Source organism: Protobothrops mucrosquamatus, unplaced genomic scaffold (assembly GCF_001527695.2).
Source record: "Protobothrops mucrosquamatus isolate PMUCROS unplaced genomic scaffold, P.Mucros_1.0 scaffold789, whole genome shotgun sequence".
In the NCBI taxonomy this organism is placed as follows: Eukaryota; Metazoa; Chordata; class Lepidosauria; order Squamata; family Viperidae; genus Protobothrops; species Protobothrops mucrosquamatus.
The window spans coordinates 139,391-158,437 of NW_015387056.1; the positions used below are offsets into that span (position 1 = coordinate 139,391).

At 38.1% G+C, this 19,047-nt stretch overlaps 1 protein-coding gene across 1 annotated transcript in view; it reads right to left on the reverse strand.

The window, feature by feature from the left end:
• The window catches only part of SCLT1 (sodium channel and clathrin linker 1), a gene marked incomplete in the record, with an annotated part of 34,686 nt that overhangs the window by 9,867 nt on the left and 5,772 nt on the right, over positions 1 to 19,047 (reverse strand). Inside the window, 12 exon segments of the mRNA XM_015818777.1 lie at positions 1,867 to 2,063; positions 5,960 to 6,152; positions 9,184 to 9,329; positions 11,149 to 11,223; positions 11,998 to 12,069; positions 12,728 to 12,826; positions 12,990 to 13,167; positions 13,885 to 13,976; positions 14,085 to 14,175; positions 14,911 to 14,981; positions 16,289 to 16,354; positions 18,798 to 18,920. Of these exon segments, the coding sequence (XP_015674263.1) occupies positions 1,867 to 2,063; positions 5,960 to 6,152; positions 9,184 to 9,329; positions 11,149 to 11,223; positions 11,998 to 12,069; positions 12,728 to 12,826; positions 12,990 to 13,167; positions 13,885 to 13,976; positions 14,085 to 14,175; positions 14,911 to 14,981; positions 16,289 to 16,354; positions 18,798 to 18,920 (1,403 nt within the window).

Consider the following 19,047-nt stretch of genomic DNA (forward strand, 5'->3'; position numbering starts at 1 on the left):
TTTTTTTGTCCGCCATTTTTTTTGTCCGCCATTTTTTTCCCCTTTTCCGGCGGGTGCCTTACCTCCCTTGGGCTGGGCCAGTTGGTGGTCGGCCTGCTCCGTCTCTGCCGCTTGCCAGCTACGCCTCGGCCGGCGCAGGGGGCGGAACCACGCATGCGCGGCGCTCCTGGGCAGGGAAAGTCCTCGACTTACGACCGGTTGGGTAGTCCTCGACTTACGACCGGTTTAGTCCTCAACTTACGACCGGTTTAGTCCTCGACTTACGACCGGTTGGGGTCGCGGCATTAAAAAGGTTGAGAACCACTGTTCTAGAGTCTCAACATCTTTTTTATATTATTAACACTTCACGTGATCCTGATTCTATCCTGTTAATGCAGCCTAGCGCTGTATTCGCTTTTTTGGTAGCTGCAGCACACTGCTGGCTCATATTTAAGTGATTGTCCACTAGGACTCTGAGATTCCTCTCACAGTTACTACTATTGAGCAAGGTACCACCTATACTATACCTGTGCATTTGGTTTTTCTTGCCTAAATGTAGGACCTTGCTTTTTTCACCAGTTTGCAAAGATGCAATAAATCTCATAGAATCTGTGTTGTACTTTTGAAGTGCAAAAAATGTGTCAAAACCCAACAATTTTGCACCAAATTTCACGGGCATGATGTGGTGGTGGTGAAAGACCTTGATCATAATATTTACAAATTATGCTTCTCATGCAAACTGGGATAACAAGAGAAAGATAACAAACAATAAGCATGTGAGGAAAGAAGAGGAGTTGATTTAAAAAGTATAGATCTGATGTAATATGTGAGAGAATATAAATCACAAACTAGAAGAAATGAGCATAATTATGAGAAGGAATAACTCTAGGCTGGGAAAATAGTGTTCATAGGAAAGGAGAAAAGACAGAATCTTATTATTACAGGTAGTCCTGTAATAACTATTTGTTTAATGACATTTCAAAGTTATAATGACACTGAAAAAAATTCCTTATGACTGTTTTTCATACTTTACAACCACTGCGGCATCCCCAGGGTCATATGATAAATCTACATATGCTTAGCAACTGGCATATTTACGATGGTTGCAGTGTGTCTGGGTCATGTGATCACCTTTTACAACTTTCTGACAAGTAAAGTCAATGGGGAAGCTTAACTTCAGTGATCCACTTAACAACTGTGGCAGGAAAGGTTGTAAAATGGGGCAGATCTCATGTAACTGTCATGCCTAGCAATGGAAATGTTGGTGTCAGTTGTGGTTCTAAGTTCAGGATTACCTGCATTATTGTCACCGATTCATGAAAAGTTAGTATTAGTATTTTGCAATTCACAGACTTAATTCAGTACCCATTTCCTCTGTGTAACAATTTCTCTATTCATCTCAGTGACTGAGGCCTTTTAAAATCAACACATATGGATATATTCCAAAATCCTGATTACAAGTTTCAAATTCTTATCCATTCTCATAGTTAATATTTTATAACGTAGCATACTTCACTTTATAATGTAGCACTATTTTACTTCAGAATACCAGAATATATGGTCTTGATTTGGAACCAGAATTGATTTTCTACAGTAAATAATCACTAGAATTGAGAATTTAGGGGTTTCCCCCCTTTGTACTGTAATATTGCTTGTTCATGAGACATTTGATATATAGTTTATATCTTTATCTCTCATGCTCACTTATTTGTGATTCACTTTTTTTGCTACTGTTGCAGGATTTTAATAAAAAAATAAGTAATATTAAAATCTAAACAGGTACAAGAATAATAATCTATTATCCTTTCTTGATTTTTTTTCTTTTTTATAATCAATCCACATACAATGTCTAGATTATTTAAAAATGTCAAAGAAAAAAAATCTTACTTTAGAGTATTTATTCTGGATTCAGTTATTTCTGTTATTTTCTTTGTTTCTTCCTTCCAGCGATTTGTTGCTTTTTGTTGAGCCATCAACAGGCGTCTAAGCTCAGTTACTGAGTTTTGATTTACATCTTCCATCTCTTTCAGTCGAATTTCAAACCCATGTTCTTTTAATAAATGTTCATTCTCCATTGTACTTATCTGTTAGAAAAAAAATAACTGTTATTCTATGGTCATCCATAGAAAGTAATAAGGATTTCTAGATGAGTATATCTTTAATCTTTTACTCTGCTCATTTTTATTTGAAACTCCAGTTTATCTTTGTAACACTCACCCTCACATCTTTATCCTAAAAGACTTTATGATTTCAGCCAACTATTCTCTATTATTGAAGTATGAATATGTTTACAGAACAAAAGACAAGCCTGGGAGCAATTGGGGAACTAAAAGAGATTATAAAAGAATATTTAAAACTAATATCAAAAGAGTCCTCTGTCCTTTATATATGTACAAATGTAACAAAACCAAGAAGAAAACCAATGGAAAAGATGGAAAAGAGAAAAGCAGTATATCATATAGAAGTCTGAATCATAAAGCTATCTATTAATAATGCTTCTATTCTCTTGGAACAATGTCAATAGTGAGAGAAGATGGCAAGGAAGTGACGGGCAGCAGGAAGGAAGTGGAAATGCTTAAATCATTCTTTGCATCTGTCTTCATGCAAAAGAGAAAAAATAGCCCAACCTGTTGAAAGCAGAACTGTAAATGACAGACTAGGAATACAAGTCAAAATATTCAAGAAAATGGTAAAACGAGTTCAAATCACCAGGACCAGATGGATTACATCCCAGAATTCTGAGAAAGCTGGCAGATGTGATCTTGGAACAACTAACCATATCTTTCAAAAATCCTGGAAAACCAGGGAACTACCAGAAGACTGGAAAAGAGCTAATGTTCCCATCTTCAAAAAAGAGAAAAAAATGGATCCAGGAAACTATGGAGCAATTGATCTGGCATCAATACCTGGGAAGATCCTGGAAAATATAATCAAGCACTGGATCTGCAAAGATCTAGAAGCAAGCAAAGCCATTAAAAGAAGCCAACATGGACTTGTCAAAAACAGATAATGTCAAACAAATCTTATTGTATTCTTTGTCAAAGTGACTAAATTAGTGGACCAGCAAAATGCTATGGACATAGTACACTTGGACTTCAGTATGGCATTTGACAAAGTAGACCACAACCTACTTGTTGGTAAGACACAAAAATATGGGATAGATAGCATCTACCATCAGATGGATTCATAACTAGTTGACAAACCACACTCAACATGTAGTCCTAAATGGAAATACATCTACTAATCTACATGGAGGAAAGTATACAGTGGGGTACCCCAAGGTTCTAACTTAGGTTCAGTATTCTTTAACATCTTCATAAACAATTTTGATGAGGGGATAGAAGGGGAAATCATCAAATTTGGAGGCTACACCAAGCTAGTGGGAATAGCCAACACTTTAAAAGATACAGTGAGGGGAAAAAACTATTTGATCCCCTGCTGATTTTATGTTTGCCCACTGACAAAGAAATGATCAGTCTATAATTTTAATGGTAGGTTTATTTTAACAATGAGAGACAGAAGAACAACAAAAATATCCAGAAAAACACATTTCAAAAAAGTCGATTTGCATTTTAATGAGTGAAATTAGTATTTGACTCCTTCGCAAAACATGACTTAGTCCTGGGGGGCAAAACCCTTGTTGGCAATCACAGAGGTCAGACGTTTCTTGTAGTTGGGATACCAGGTTGGCACACATCTCGGGAGGGATTTTGTCCCACTCCTCTTTGCAGATCCTCTCCAAGTCATTAAGGTTTTGAGGCTGATGTTTGGCAGCTCGAACCTTCAGCTCCCTCCACAGATTTTCTATGGGATTAAGGTCTGGAGACTGGCTAGGCCACTCCAGGACCTTAATGTGCTTCTTCTTAAGCCACTCCTTTGTTGCCTTGGCCATATATTTTGGGTCATTGCCATGCTGGAATATCCATCCAAGATCCATTTTCAATGCCCTGGCTGAGGGAAGGAGGTTCTCACCCAACATTTGACATACATGGGCCCGTCCATTGTTTCTTTGATGTGATGAAGTTGTCCTGTCCTTAGCAGAAAAACACACCCAAAGCATAATGTTTCCACCTCCATGTTTGATGGTGGGGATGGTGTTCTTGGGGTCATAGGCAGCATTCTTCTCCTCTAAACACGGCAAGTTGAGTTGATACCAAAGAGCTCTAATTTGGTCTCATTTGACCACAACACCTTCACCCAGTTCTCCCCTGAATCATTCAGATGTTCACTGGCAAACTTCAGATGGGCCTGTATATGTGCTTTCTTGAGCAAGGGGACCTTGTGGGCACTGCAGGATTTCTGTCCTTCATGGCGTAGTATGTTACCAACTGTTTTCTTGGTGACTATGGTCCCAGCTGCCTTGAGATCATTGACAAGATCCTCCCTTGTAGTTCTGGGCTGATTCCTCACCGTTCTCATGATCATTGAAACTCCACGAGGTGAGATCTTGTATGGAGCCCCAGAACCAGAGAGATTGACAGTTATTTTGAGTTTCTTCCATTTGCGAATAATCGTACCAACTATTGTCACCTTCTCACCAAGCTGCTTGGCGATAGTCTTGTAGCCCATTCCAGCCTTTTGTAAGTCTACAATCTTGTCCTTGACATCCTTGGACAGCTCTTTGGTCTTGGCCATGGTGGAGAGTTTGGCATCTGATTGATTGCTTCTGTGGACAGGTGTCTTTTATACAGGTAACAAGCTGAGATTAGGAACACTCCCTTTAAGAGAGCGCTCCTAATCTCAGCTGTATGAAAGACATCTGGGAGCCAGAAATCTTGCTGATTGATAGGGGATCAAATACCTATTTCACTCATTAAAATGCAAATCAATTTATAACTTTTTTGAAATGCGTTCTTCTGGATATTTTTTGTTGTTATTCTCTCTCCCATTGTTAAAATGAACCTACCATTAAAATTATAGACTGATCATTTTTCTGTCAGTGGGCAAACATACAAAATCAGCAGGGGATCAAATAATTTTTCCCTCACTGTAGATTCAAGATCCAGAAAGGTCTTGACAGACTTGAACACTAGGCTCTATCTAACAAAATACAATTCAGTGGCAAGAAAACTAACACTTTACACTTAGGCAAGAAAAATCAAATGCACAGATATAGAATAGGCGGTACCTGGCTCAACAGCAGTAACTATGAGAGAGATCTAGGACTCCTAGTAGACAACGACTTAAGTATGAGCCAGCAGATGCAAAAAAAGGCAGTGCAGTCCTAGGTTGCATCAACAGAGAAATAGTATCAAGATCATGTGAAGTATTAGTACCGCTATATACTGCCTTGGTAAGACAACACTTGGAATTTTGTGTCCAGTTCTGGTTATCACAATATACAAAAGAGAGAGATGGAAAGTTAGTACAAAAAATGAAAAATAAATAAATAAAGTGTAGAGAAGAGGAACAAAGATGATTAGGGGGATGGAGGCTGGAACATACGATGAATGGTTGCAAGAGCTGGTATCTCTAGACTAACAAAGAGAAGCACTAGGGGTGACATGAACGCAGTCTTCCAATATCTGAGAGGCTGTCACCAAGAAGAAGGGAACAATCTATTCTCCAAAGATAAGGCAAGATAAGAAGTAACAGATGGAAACCTATCAAAGAGTTTTCAACCTAGAACTAAGGAGAAATTTCCTGACAGTGAGAACAATTAAACAAAACAATGAATGGCTTCCCTTCAGAAGTTGTGGGTGTTCCATCATTGGAGGTTTTTAAAGAAGAGATTGGATTTGTCCTGAATGGACAGGGGATTGGACTAGAAGACTTCGTCCTCTCCTCTCCTATTCTTCACTGGCAATTCCTGGACTCTTGCTTATATTTCTAGATTGATTACAATAGTTTCTGATATCATTGTAAAAGTCAATTTGAATTCATTTTTAAAAGAGGTTGTGAGGTAATACTGTCTTGTTCCTTGCAGATTCAAATCCAAACAACTTGCATCAATTCTGAAGTATTATATAAAAAACAATACCTTTAATTTTGCAGTGTGTTGTGCTTCCATTGTGAGCTTTTTCAAGTTTTCCATTTCTTTTTGAAGCTGTTCATTCCCTTGTTGCAGCTTTAAGCGCTCTTCACTTATAGCTCCACATTTCTCCCTTTCAGAATCCAGAATACTTTGCAGCTTGCACATATTTTCTTGACAACGGCATCTCTCTTCTTCATATCTTAAAATGAATTACACTTTGTATGGTCAGTTTAAAACATGCACTGAAATCACACATAGACTTTAGACTACATTAAATATAGTAATATTTGGCATTTGGTTTCCTTTTTTTACTCAGTAGAATCAGAAGTATTTTAAGTAACCCTCAGCAAGCACTGAACATAAATGTATTTACCATGTATGTGCATATGCTACCATAGTCCAGTATAAGTTGCATAGTTTACAGATATAAAAGAGTAAAGCATATATTAATAAACTAAAAAAACATTGATAATTACCAATGTCACATCTAAACCTAGTGGTAATAATTAATTTTCAAAAGTTCTTTGAAAGACTGCACTATTGCCTACCTGAATGCCATCATGCTGGCAGTTTAACGATTGAAGGAAGAGCAGCAATCAGAAACATGACTTCTGTTTCCCCCCACCTTTTGAACAGAGGGGAAGTATTAAGCATTAAGCTTTTGAGGTGAATGCACTAGATAGGCTAGTTCTACTTAAAGAAGCACTTCTGGAAATAACTTGGGAGTCAAGCCATTTAGGACTTCATAGTTTAAATTAACACTTTGAATTGTACCCATAAACCTATCAGAAAAAAGAACCAAACTGGCACGATATGGTTCTCTCTTTCCAGGATGTAGGTTGCCACATTTTGCACTAACTTCAGTTTCGAAGTACCTTATATAAAGGAAGCCTTATATAAAGCACATTTTTAGTAATCTAACTTGAGATGATATGAATGTGAGTTACTGTTCTCAAGGCTTCTGCAACGCAAAAGTGCCCCTCCTTATCTGGAGTAGCTGTGAGTCCAGGGCAACCACCAAGCTACAGGTCTGCTTTTTCAGTGGAAAAGAGTCAAAAATATTCATCTCATAAGCTTATTTTGACAATCATAAGGTGCACAGCCTACGTGAAGATCTCTACCACATTTCTTATTTAGCCTGATGATTGTATAATTGGGTATCATTAACATATTGATAATATTTCATCCCAAACTGATGGATGACTTCTAGTAGTTTCATAACAATGTTAAGGAGTAAGTAAAAGAGATCAGAATGCTCCAGCACCTCACAAGAAAGCAAACAACAGGTTGATATCTTTTCTCATACCACCACCAACTCTATTTGCCCATACAAGAAGTAACAAAGTTACTGCAGAAACAGCATCTCCACCCATACCCCATCACAAGCAGTTTACATATTTCTTCAGTTTCAAGCCAATGATGAATCCCAGATAACATAAAGGGCTTCAGATCCTTCCAATGAAGAGTCAATACTTGACCAAACATAAGTAACTGTACAAGTGAAATGTGCAAATACCTCATAGCATCCTGTAGGTAAATTGTTTTGTTCACTCTTTTCCAACAGAAACAGGCCAATTAATGAGTACTGCTAAACTACTTTTCATTGATATAGTAAGGGTGAAGTATTCAAACTCTGAGAGTCAGTTTGATGTAGTGATTAAGGTACCAGGCTAGAAACTGGAGACTGAGTTCTAATCACACCTTAGCCACAAAACTAGCTTCTAACAGTTACCTCAGACAATTGTAAACCACTTAAGGAATCTTGCCAAGAAAACTGCAGGGATTAGTCCTGGCATCACTAGGAGTCAAAAGCTGATTTGAAAGCATACAAACATTGACACATTATGATTTTTTTGTGGCCATTCTGTTGACATTAAATTCCGACATTATCTCTCACTTTTCAACTTTTGAGCCAAGCTTTCAGTATGGCTCTGAGAGATATCCACAAGTCTACCAAGTTTACCTTATTATAAGAGAAGAAATTAACTACTTGATTGGAGAGTAATTATTTCAACTATATTTAAATGTAAATAAACTGTAAAAGTAATCAAATCATACTCAGTTTTTATTCTGGCCCTGTCTATTACCTTCTGGTAAGCACCCACTCCCCCCAGTATACTGTTTAAAAATAATTATGGCTACAAACAATATAGAAAAAAATCATGTTGCAGTTGTAAAAAGAGTAGACAGAATATCAAAATAAACAATATATGAGGAAGGAACAAAACCAAGAGGAAGCAGAAACAACATATACGTGTGCTATTTCATTTTCTTTATTTTCATTTTTAACTCTGTCCCTCATCTCCCACTTCAATGCCAAAAAAACAACCAAATGTTTCTCTGCATTCCTTCCATGCCTACCTAAGGCAGGAACAATTTTCATTGTGCAATGATGTCTTTGCAGTTCTTTGGCAAAACTCTGACTTTGGCTTCCAACTGTTTTAATGGGACTAGATTTGATAGTGATTGAGCTACCAGGGTAGGCAAGTAGATGAGACATAGCTAACTTGCTGATAGACCAACAATCATTAAAAATAAAAGCCAAGAGTTTAACATGATAATTGAGGGCTTAATTAAGTAGCTTTCATTTAACTTGCTTCCAACTTCTTCTAATCTAACTACTGAGCCAGACTGATTCTACAAAGTCACAAAGCAAACTCCTTGTGATTGTCAAGGTTTCTGAACTCTTTTCCATTTCAGGAATATTTCTTCCAAGTTACTCCTAAGTTTCAAGTGATACAGACATAGTAAAGTAGCACATCTGTTAGTCCATTTTTTATAAACCACATGTCTTATAAGATACTTCAGGAACTGCTTGCATAAGAAGATGGAAAACATTAAAAAGTTCTTCAGCACAGACAGGTAAAGACCATCTCCAAAGCTTTCCAAATAGACCCCATCTCCCAGTATGAATTGCAGTATGAAAGGACTTAAGAAATCTGTTTCTAAATTCAATTTATTTGTATTTTAATTATAGTTTATTATTTTGTAAATCACTTTGGGAGGAGTTCTACCTTGAATGATGGATTATAAACAACTTTAACAAATTGAAGTAAACAAAAAAATGTATATTTCCGTTGTCCAAATTTTTTTAATAATTACATATCAGTGCAAATTTTAAAAGTAAAATTCAATACAAATGCAAGTGTATAAAACTCTGGTCAAAAGTCTCCAGAGGGAAAAATGGAAATAAAACAGATATGAGTTTGCAGCATATGTTCATTACTTACTTCAGTTCCAGTTGCTTAATTTTGTTTTGTGCTGTTTGCAAACTAACATAAAGGTCATCTTTTGTACGTTCAGCATTCAGACATCTCTGGTAAAGCTCTTCTAGTTTTCTATAATCAGCTTCATTTCCTCTACCTTCACGGTACACCTGACATAGGAATTTAAACCAGGATATGAGTCCAATGTTCCAGTAAAATCCCTGCTTTGACAAATCAATTACTGTGCAAAACTTAGAAAGTGGATAATCATTTCATTATGACTATCATATCTGAAGAAAGATTTCATTATTATATTAGTTTTGATCCACCAGACAAACATTCTACAGGTAGACTTTGAGTTATGGCGTTGACTGGGACCAGAATTTCTGTCATCAAGCAATGCGGTCATAAAGCACAATGTAATGTAAGCAATTATTAGTAATGGCAATCTCTGCAGTCCCCACTGCCACTGTTAAATGAGGTTTGGGAATCGTTAAGTGAGCATCTTCTCATAACTTCCTATCAGCTTCCAACAAACAAAATCAGTGGGGAAGACAGCAGGGAGGTAAATGGCTGCTATAGGGTGGGAAAGGAAGCAAAGGGGTGTGTGGGTTTTGGGAAGGCACAGAAAAGTGTGGCAGGACTTGGGGTAACTGTTTAGCAGGCAAATGTATAAGTGCCAGGTGAGGACTGGCATGAAAATGAGACTAGGAAGGGTGAGCAGGTAAGCAGGGAGACGCAGTGCAGTGCAAATATGGCAGAGCTTGGGGTGGAAGACATGCAATGGTGTCCAAGTGGCCAGGGAGGGTGCAAGAGTGGCAGAGGCACAAATGTGGGGATAGTGAACAGTAAGTGGCTGATGGGGAGATATGTTACATCCCAGCAGGACTTGGGATGGCTGGTGCCAGGTGGAAGAGGGTGCACAAGTGGTTGGAAGGTGTGGTGCAAGTTCAGCAAGGCTTGGGGAGAGTACATCAGGGTGTATAGGTGGTGGGAGAAGCACAGCCCTAGGGCAGAGGGGAACCAGGAGGGTGGGCAGATGGCGGGGTGGCAAGAGACATATGTGGCTTGAGGTGGCTAATGTTGGGTGGAAGAAGTTATGCAAATGGTGAGGAAATATGGCACAAGTTCAGCAAAGCTTGGGGAAGATGCACAGCTGGTGAAGGTGTGGACTGAGCATGAGTGCAGAGAAGCTGGAAAGGGTGCACTGTTGGAAGAGACTTACCCAAGCAACTTGCCACCTTCCCTACTGGCTTCCCCATTGACTTTGCTTGTAGAAGGTTGGCAGAGAAGATTACAAATTGAGATCACATGACCACAAGATGCTGCAAGCCTCATAAGTGTGATCCAGTTGCCAAACACCCAGATTGCAATTATGTGACTGGGGCTGGGATGGTCAAAACTTTGAAGACTGGTTATAACCATCACTTGTTTAGCACTATCGTAACTCTGGTTGCTAAAAGAAGGACTTTGATTGTTAAAGAACCTATACTTGTTTAATCACGCTTTCCACTGACTGTATTGTGTTCATTATCATCTTATTAGTAGTAGTATAATTGCTTTTAATTAACATTGTTATCGTATGAGAACTGATGATCTGATCTTTTCACAGATCTTCCTTTCTTAGTTCATTTTTACTGATTTAAGTGAGTTTGATGTGAGTTTTAGCCATTCTACCTTGTAGAGAGCTTTTGTGAGTTTCATGAGTCACAGGCAATTCGTTTTTCTTTCACCTCAAGTTATTTGGGTAAAAAAATACTGAACAGCATTACATGACATTAAGTCAACTTCTGCTGGTACAATGCCCAAGCACTTTTTTCATGACAGCATATTTTTATTCATATCTAAATGTTGTGAATGCTTTGATTCTTTTCAGTCTGTCTCATGTGACCAAGGTTAATATTTCTACACCCTAAAAATTACATACTTATTAGCGTGTACATTATAACATTAATGCATGAAAATGGTGGAAAATAAAAAAGATTTTGCCTTCTCTAGTTCTTCTTCAACTGCTCGCTTTTCTCTAATAGATCGTTCTAGTTGGCTTTGCTTTTCTCCACATTCCTATAAAGCAATAATAGAATATATTTTTTAGAAATCAGTAAGTGACATATAACTGTAGGTATATGCAGCAAACAAAATCAGGATAAATAATGAAGCCTGTCCTCAGGTACTTAATCTATGACCTATGAAATTGCCACAAATTCCATTTACTCCATAAACTTCCTTTACCTTTATGTATGTAATACAGGATTAAGTTAGATGGTTTTGTAATTTTCAAGTTATATTTCAGAGTAATTTCCTTCAAATCACACATTCAGCAAAAGAGGGATTTAGATCTCTTCCCTGATTCCCATAGCAATTCCTAAAAGTGAAGTCTGGAACCATCATGTATCTCTATTTCTCTTTTTAAAAAGGTATAAGATATGTTAAATATGCTATTTGAACAAAACACTTGTAAGCCGTGTTTTTTACAAATAACCACAAAGCTTGATGATGTGTTTATTTTATCCAGAAGTTTAACAAGTAAGGTATATTATCTATTTTGTATCTGCTCCTCCAAATAGTAGCATCCCACATGAAAAAGTATTTTGATTTAAGGAAATTGTGAATGCTTAGACACGGAAGATTTTTTTTTCCTGCACAAACTGAAATAGTGAAATTGGGTATTGCTTTGTGACACTGAATTTTAAAATGCTTATTTTTCCTTGGTGAAAATTAACATAGGAAGAAAAGACCAGAATGTAAACTTGTATTTTTTTGTTAAATTTATTTGCTGCCTATCTCACCTGGGGGCTACTTTATAGACAGTTAATTTAAGCAAAATGTATAACTTACCATCTGAAGTGCAGTAAGTTCTTCTGTTAAGCGTGAAATTTGAATATTGTATCGTTTCCTCTCATTTTCCACCTATTTTTTTTTTAAAAAGGTGTATTATTCCATGTCCAATGGATGTTTCCTTGATTATATAATACATTTTTAGGAGTACAAGAGGCTGCAATATGCTAAGAAAAATATGCTAATTATCAGTAGAGCTTTCTATATAACTTCCAGAGCTAAGCAATGTCCAAATATAGGTGTCCATAACTGGAAGGGCACAAGCATCCTCCATCTCCTCTTCCAAACAGCTCCTCCAACCCTTTGAACTTGCTACTCAAGCCATTTGAAAAACCTGTTGAAGATGTAGGGGTATTCCAGAAAATCAGACATAGTGGCTTGCAGTGAGCTGGGGTTTTTAGCAACTACATTTCTAACCTGCCCCACTGAAGTAGTCTGCAAGTCTCTTGGGGGGGGGGGGGGTTGAAGGAGAATGTGTCCAAAAATTCTTGTTCTGCCTGCTGAATTACATGGACTGTAACACCTATAGTTTATTGGGAGAAATAATTTCTTCTCTCAATAACAAAGGGCCATTCTCAAAATTACCTGAATTATCTACAGACAAAGAGCTGCATAGTTCAACTGAGATAACTTTCAAATATTTAGCTTTCAAAGTAACAATATCAGTATTATTAGTTTAATTTACAAGAACAAAATGTGTAGAAAATAAGTTTTAAGCATGACTGCTTACTTCTTTCCTAGTTCTTAAAGCAGCATCCTGAAGCAGCTGAGAAACTGCTTGTTTCATATTTTCAATTTCTTCTTCTTTTTGTTTCTCTGATATCATTGCCTAGAATTGGAAAGAATGGGTCATATTCTAGTAAAAACTTCCTACTGAAGGTAGGTCAAGCCATAACCCTAATGATACAGCTATTTGTGTTTAATAGAAGAATAGATTAATTTAATTAAGTTCAAAGCAGTTATTCCACAAACATATAGAATAAATTAATCACCTGACTCTTCTGGAGATTAGCTTCTTCTATGAGTTGCATGCTGTCTCGGACCTTTGCTACAGCATTATACTTCTCTTCTTCTATATTCACACACTTTGTTTGCAGCTCCTGAATTTTTTTTTCAAGATTTGTTCTTTCTGATCTTAGCTGTTTGGAATCTTTTGTAGCTATACAAAGTCTGCACAGTGGAACAGGGACCAATTGACTGTTAAATTTAGGTTAAGATTAAATTTAGGTAAGACTGCAATTAAAATAGATGTCCTATCTTTCAAGATCTGGTAAGATTAGATTAAGTCTCTTCTCTAACATGGTGAAATCAAATCCTCTTGGGGCAGCATCTTTTTCAGCATCTTTCGAGTAGTTTGCATTGTTATTGTAATACTGTAGTGAAATTTCAGATATCCAGAAACTTTTGACAAACTAGTAATAACCTTTAATTTTGATCATGGAATTTTATTCTCCTTATAAACCTTTTAATATTTATTTCTCTCTAAATCTTTCTAATTTAGTAAAGTGCTTCTTAAATTTTCAGGTTACTTTTTTCAAGAAGAGTTTGAAATCTGGGCTAAACATTAAAAATATTTTTGACTGGATAAATCCAAGTTGGCATATTTGTAATTGATTGAAAACCCGAAAACCCAAGGTAGCCATCAAACTCCAACCAATTTTGCAGACATTTTTGAGGCAAGCCAATATTGAATGAACTGAATGTTTATTTTTGAGGGCCACAAAAATAATAATTAAAATTCATTGCATAAAATTAATTATATTGATTGTATATGTTCTACACAAATATGTTCTGAAATTAAATATCTGATCACACAACAAAAACTAAACATATATAAGGATTATAGTGTTAAAGTGGAAGTTATTATTGAATAATTTAATAATCTACCTTGTCTCTAATTGTTTTATGCTTGACTGCAATTCTTGCAAGCGTTTATCTGATGCTTCCTCTTTTTCCCGAGCAGCTAGGACCTCTTCTTCCTAAACACCAGAAAAGTCAGAGATTTTTAGAACAATTTTGTGTCTAGCAGAAACAGAGTCCAGAAATGTGAACTTCTATTTTGAAAATTGAGAAAGGATGTGTTCAACCTTTCTGTTTAATTGGCTGCGAAGATCCTCAATGAGTCTCATCATTTCATCAGCTTTTGCAACTGTTGTTCTCAAGTCCAATTTGGATTGTCTGCATATTGAAAAGATAAACTTCTCTAAATAAGAAATACACTGGCTAAACAAATATCATGTTTTTACATTACCATTCCATGTTCAAGCTCAAGAAAAAAATTGCATACAGATAAAATTATGCTCTTGCTCAACAAATTATTGCACAGAAAAAGTCACATCTTGGTCTAATTTATTATTTATTTGTGGACATATTTTACAGCATTTCCAAATGGTGGTTCATTTCTCAAAAGATCTGCTCATCAGTGTGTGATAAAAAGGAAATTTTGGTGTGGATAAATAATTTTCTACCCCAAACACAGTATATGAAGTAACAGCACACATTTATTACAGTGGAAAGGCTTTCTTCATTATCTACTGAAGTTCTAATAGAGGTCAGCATTTGCTCACAATGTTACATTTCCACAGATAGCTATAAACTTCCACCTAATGATATGCAGTAAGCCAGAGGTCCCCAACCTTTTGAGCACCAGGGAGTTCCATGGAGAGAGATTTTTCCACAGACCAGAGAGTGTGGGGTTTTGTGTGCTTGCCTGCATCCTGCAGATGGGGCTTTGCTTGTTGTGCACACCGGTTCCTGGCATGCTGCGGCCTGGCACTGGGCCACGGACTGGGGGTTGGGGACCCCTGTAGTAAGCCATAAAATATTTTTGAAAAGCCTCATTGTACAGGTTGGACCATTATCATGTGCTAGCCCGTTTTTAAAAAAAATAATTTAAGATTTAAAAGTTTATACCTTTGTTGCTTGCGCAGCTGTTCCAGCTCTACATTTTGTTCCATTACAGTTTTCAGAAATACCTGATTAATCTGTAAACAAAATTATTTTTAAATATATTGCACGGCTGTTAAAATGAATAAAGCATGAGAGCCAGTAGGCTAGTATGGTTAAGGTACTGGGCTAGGAATGCAGACATTCAGGGTCTAGTATATCCTCAAGCAACTGAAGCTCACAAAGGGATTGTCTACCAAAATTGTTTGCTTCCCCCCTCCTCCTGCAGAGCAGAGAAATTTCAAAAAAGCAGTTTGCTCTTTACACATTGAAAGCAATGCAGTCATACCAGCAGCAGGAAAGGGACAGGCGAAGGAGACATTGCCTACAGAAATACTTGCATTTTTCCCCACTGCCCTTGCAGAGCGAAATGATTGGAGAGCAAAAGAGGGCTGAGATGCGATCACATTGCTTTTGATGTGTACAAGACAGTAAGCAGGTACTTGAATGTCCCAAAGTGAGGGAGAGTGGTTAGGAGGGAAACAAAAACCTAAGATATGAAACTGACTAGTCTTATCCCTTTATAATGGAAAACATGTTGTGGTCATGTAATTTCCCACATAACAACTGCTTTGCTTAGGAATGGAATAGCCAGTCCCAATTAAAATTGTTAAACAAGACTACCTGTACTTTCCTTAGGAGCAACACAAAATCTGTCTCCTTCCACTAACCATGATTATAATAAAATTCAGTTATGTGCTATTGACTTTATTTCATTGAAACTTTTAAAATTGTCGATACTTCATTGAGACTTCTAAAATTGTCAATACATAGTCTTTGTTCTAAACTCAGTGGCATTTCAAGGCTCTTATTTTGTTTTAGATGCACCAGCATTAGTCATTACTTTCAGTCACCTACATTAAAAAAATGAACTCCTTCTTGCTTTATTGGTACCTGATTGAAATTTTGTTTCACTAGTTTATATTTCACTTACATTCTTTGTTTTTGCTTTTAAAAAAAGCTTCTCACTTCATTTGCTTCCAAGAGTCATATAATTAAAAGCAGAAACAGAGAAGAAAAGAAAATATTTTAAACTAATACTGAATAGTCAAAGAAATAGGCATTAAAACTTAATAATCATGGACTGTCAAACAAAACCTTAATTTTTCATGAAAAGCACATTTTCCCAAATCAGGAACAACTACTTGCTCTCCAAGTAGCAATTAAATTAGAACAGATTAAAAATACAGTATAAGCCACTATATAATACAATTTATAAATATGTAAGTAAAAAACGTTAAGATAAATCTTTATTAAAAGTTGTGTTGGGAAAATGTATTTTCTTTTAAAATTTTCTGCTATGTAGTCCAAAATAATGTTATTAGAATTTCAGTATTTCACTTACTGACTCAGTTTTTTCATTAGCAAAATTCAGTTGTTTTGTTAGCTGTTGAAAACTTGACAACTGATCCTAGAAAGAAGATAATACAGTGCATTGGAATGACAATCTAGAGGATTTATCAACATAAAAATAAATGTTCAAACATAATATATTAAATATTTAGGTATTAAGTACTTAATTTAAGTAATAAAGTATAACATTATTAGTGGATGTTGTCCAGATTTGAGAGTCAGCTAATTTATTTTTTAAAAAATAAATTATACAATAGCATAAAGCAGGAATGATCTACAGCAGACATGTCAAACACAAGGCCCGGGGGCCGGATGCGGCCCGCGAAGTGGTTTCATGTGGCTTGCGAAGCCATCCTGGAAACAGTGAGGAAACAGGCCGGCCGGGAGCCAATGTACAATTTTGTGGTGGCCATCTATGCTGAAACGCATTCAGTCTTAGCTCCATAAGGCCGTCTGGAAACAGTGAAGAACCAGCCCCTGCCGTGTCAGCCCCACCTCCTGGGTGCATGCTGGGGAGGTGAAGAAATGCACCATCGCCTGGAAGTGGCCAGCAAATGGCCCTCGCCTACTTCACATATCCGGCTTGATGGGCTCTGGGGAAGGGGTTTCGGCAGGCAGTGGGGCGCTCTCCTCACAGCGCCGAGAGGCTGAGCTGGGCGGCGCAAATCCAAAAAGAAGCGCAACGCCGCCCAGCTCCCAGCCTGCCCTATTTCAGCAGCCAGCGGGGCACTCAACTCATAGTGCCAAGAGCTGAGCTGGGTGGTGCGAATCTGATGAGAAGTGCAAGGCTGCCCAGCCCCCAGGCTGCCCAGTTTCAGCAGGGAGCAAGGTGCAAAGCTGGCGAGCTTCGCACCGCCCGGCTCAACCTCGGCGCTGTGAGGAGAGCGCCTCGCTGCCTGCCGAAACCGCCATTGCACAGGTAACGTTGACTCTCATGCTGCTCATGGCATCCCTTGCCCCAGAGCCCACCAAGCCAGATATACGGAGTAGGTGAGGGCCATGTGCTGGCCACTTCCAGGCGATGGTGCATTTCTTCATTCCTCATGAAGGGTGACAACTCCCCAGCTGCGTTTCTTGTCTGTTTTTCTCCCTCCCTCATCTCAAACATTTTCCACCACTCTGTATTTAGGAAGGAAAGAAGGAAAGAAGGAGGGGGAGGGTCTGAGGGAAGTCCTGCCTTAGTCCTGCCTTGCTGCCCTTTCACCATCTCCTTGCCCCCTCCTCCTGGCCTATCCTGGGGGTCTCCCATCCTATTGCTAAGGAAGCTTTGGATACAAAGCCGGGTCTCCTCCCATGGAGAGGGAATGGGCCTCCCTCTGACTTTGGCCTCGTACCCATCATGAGCAATCTGGGTAAGGAGAACAAGCACAGCAGCAGCAGCCTTGAGGAGGAGGTAAGGGCAGCTGGGCGCCCCCTTGGGGAAGTGGGACTGGGCTTGGTGCCGCAGGTGCTCGAGGGCCAGGCTGGGCGTTTGACCTCTGCTGCCCAGGGCTCCGGGCAGCCTGCACCACCATCCAGCCGCCCCACATGGCCTGAGAGGAACAGTGAGGCTCCTCCAGGGGACCATGCCTTGGCACTTGCCCTGATCCCACCCCGTTCTGCCAGAGACCTTCAGATCTGTCGCACTCCTGCCCAGGCCCCCACAGGCACCCTTGAAGCAACAATGTAGAGCTGGCCACATACACCCAGTAGGCCACACCCACTCCATCCACACCCACCCAGTAGGCCACACCCACCCTGGCCACACCCACCTGCCCCCCCAAGGGCAACCGCAATGCTGATGCGGCCCTCAATGAAATTGAGTTTGACACGCCTGATCTACAGTATTCATTTTTCTAATATTTTGTGGTTGTGTATATAGGTACGTGTGCATAGGTACATGTCTGAGACTTAGCTGTAACAGAGTAAATGCCTTCATTTGAAAGACTGAGAAAAACATAATATATTTCTGCAACAAGATTTAAACGTTTTTAAGTGAATAAAGTATACTTATAATCAAAGTATATTTCTATATTTAATAAATTATTCACAGATAATCCTGTAACAAATGTTTGAAAATCAACAAGACCTCAAAATCAAGCAAACAATGTCCCTTTTCTAAATATGCATTCAGGTTTCAAACTTTATGTTAGCGATGTAACATAAACTGAAAGGACCATTTTTACATACAAACATTAACAATCTTGGGCTTTCCAAATACATCTTTTGAGCTTTACATTTCTTTCCTAAACAGTAAAAACAAAATTTTAAAAAAGACACTCCTTCTGCCACCTCACAAATAGTCTGTTGTCTGGTATGTCTGTTTGTCTGTCTACCTACCTACCATCAACTTTATATACCACCCATCTCAACCAAATGGCCTACTCTATGACTTGCCCAAAGACCATTAAAAATGCTCCTTTACAAAAAAAAACAACTCGCTATCCCTAAAATCTTGAGCTAGTGGGAAAACAATTGTCTTCATCTTAATTTATTTTAATGCAAATGTATCAGTACATTACTTTTTGCTTCTGCCTTTCCACAATATGAATTTGTGCTTCTGTCATGTGCTCCTGGTATATCTGTTGAAGTCGCTCCAATTCTTGTGATACCATCTGCCAAAGTTCTAGGACATGTTCCTTTTCCTTAAAATTGAAAGATTGAAAAAAGAATGTTAGAATTTTTCTTTCCATTTGTTTTTAAGTATCAAATGTCTGAAAAGAATTTTACTTTATATCTATTATAGTATAACGTGAATTTATATTATAAATA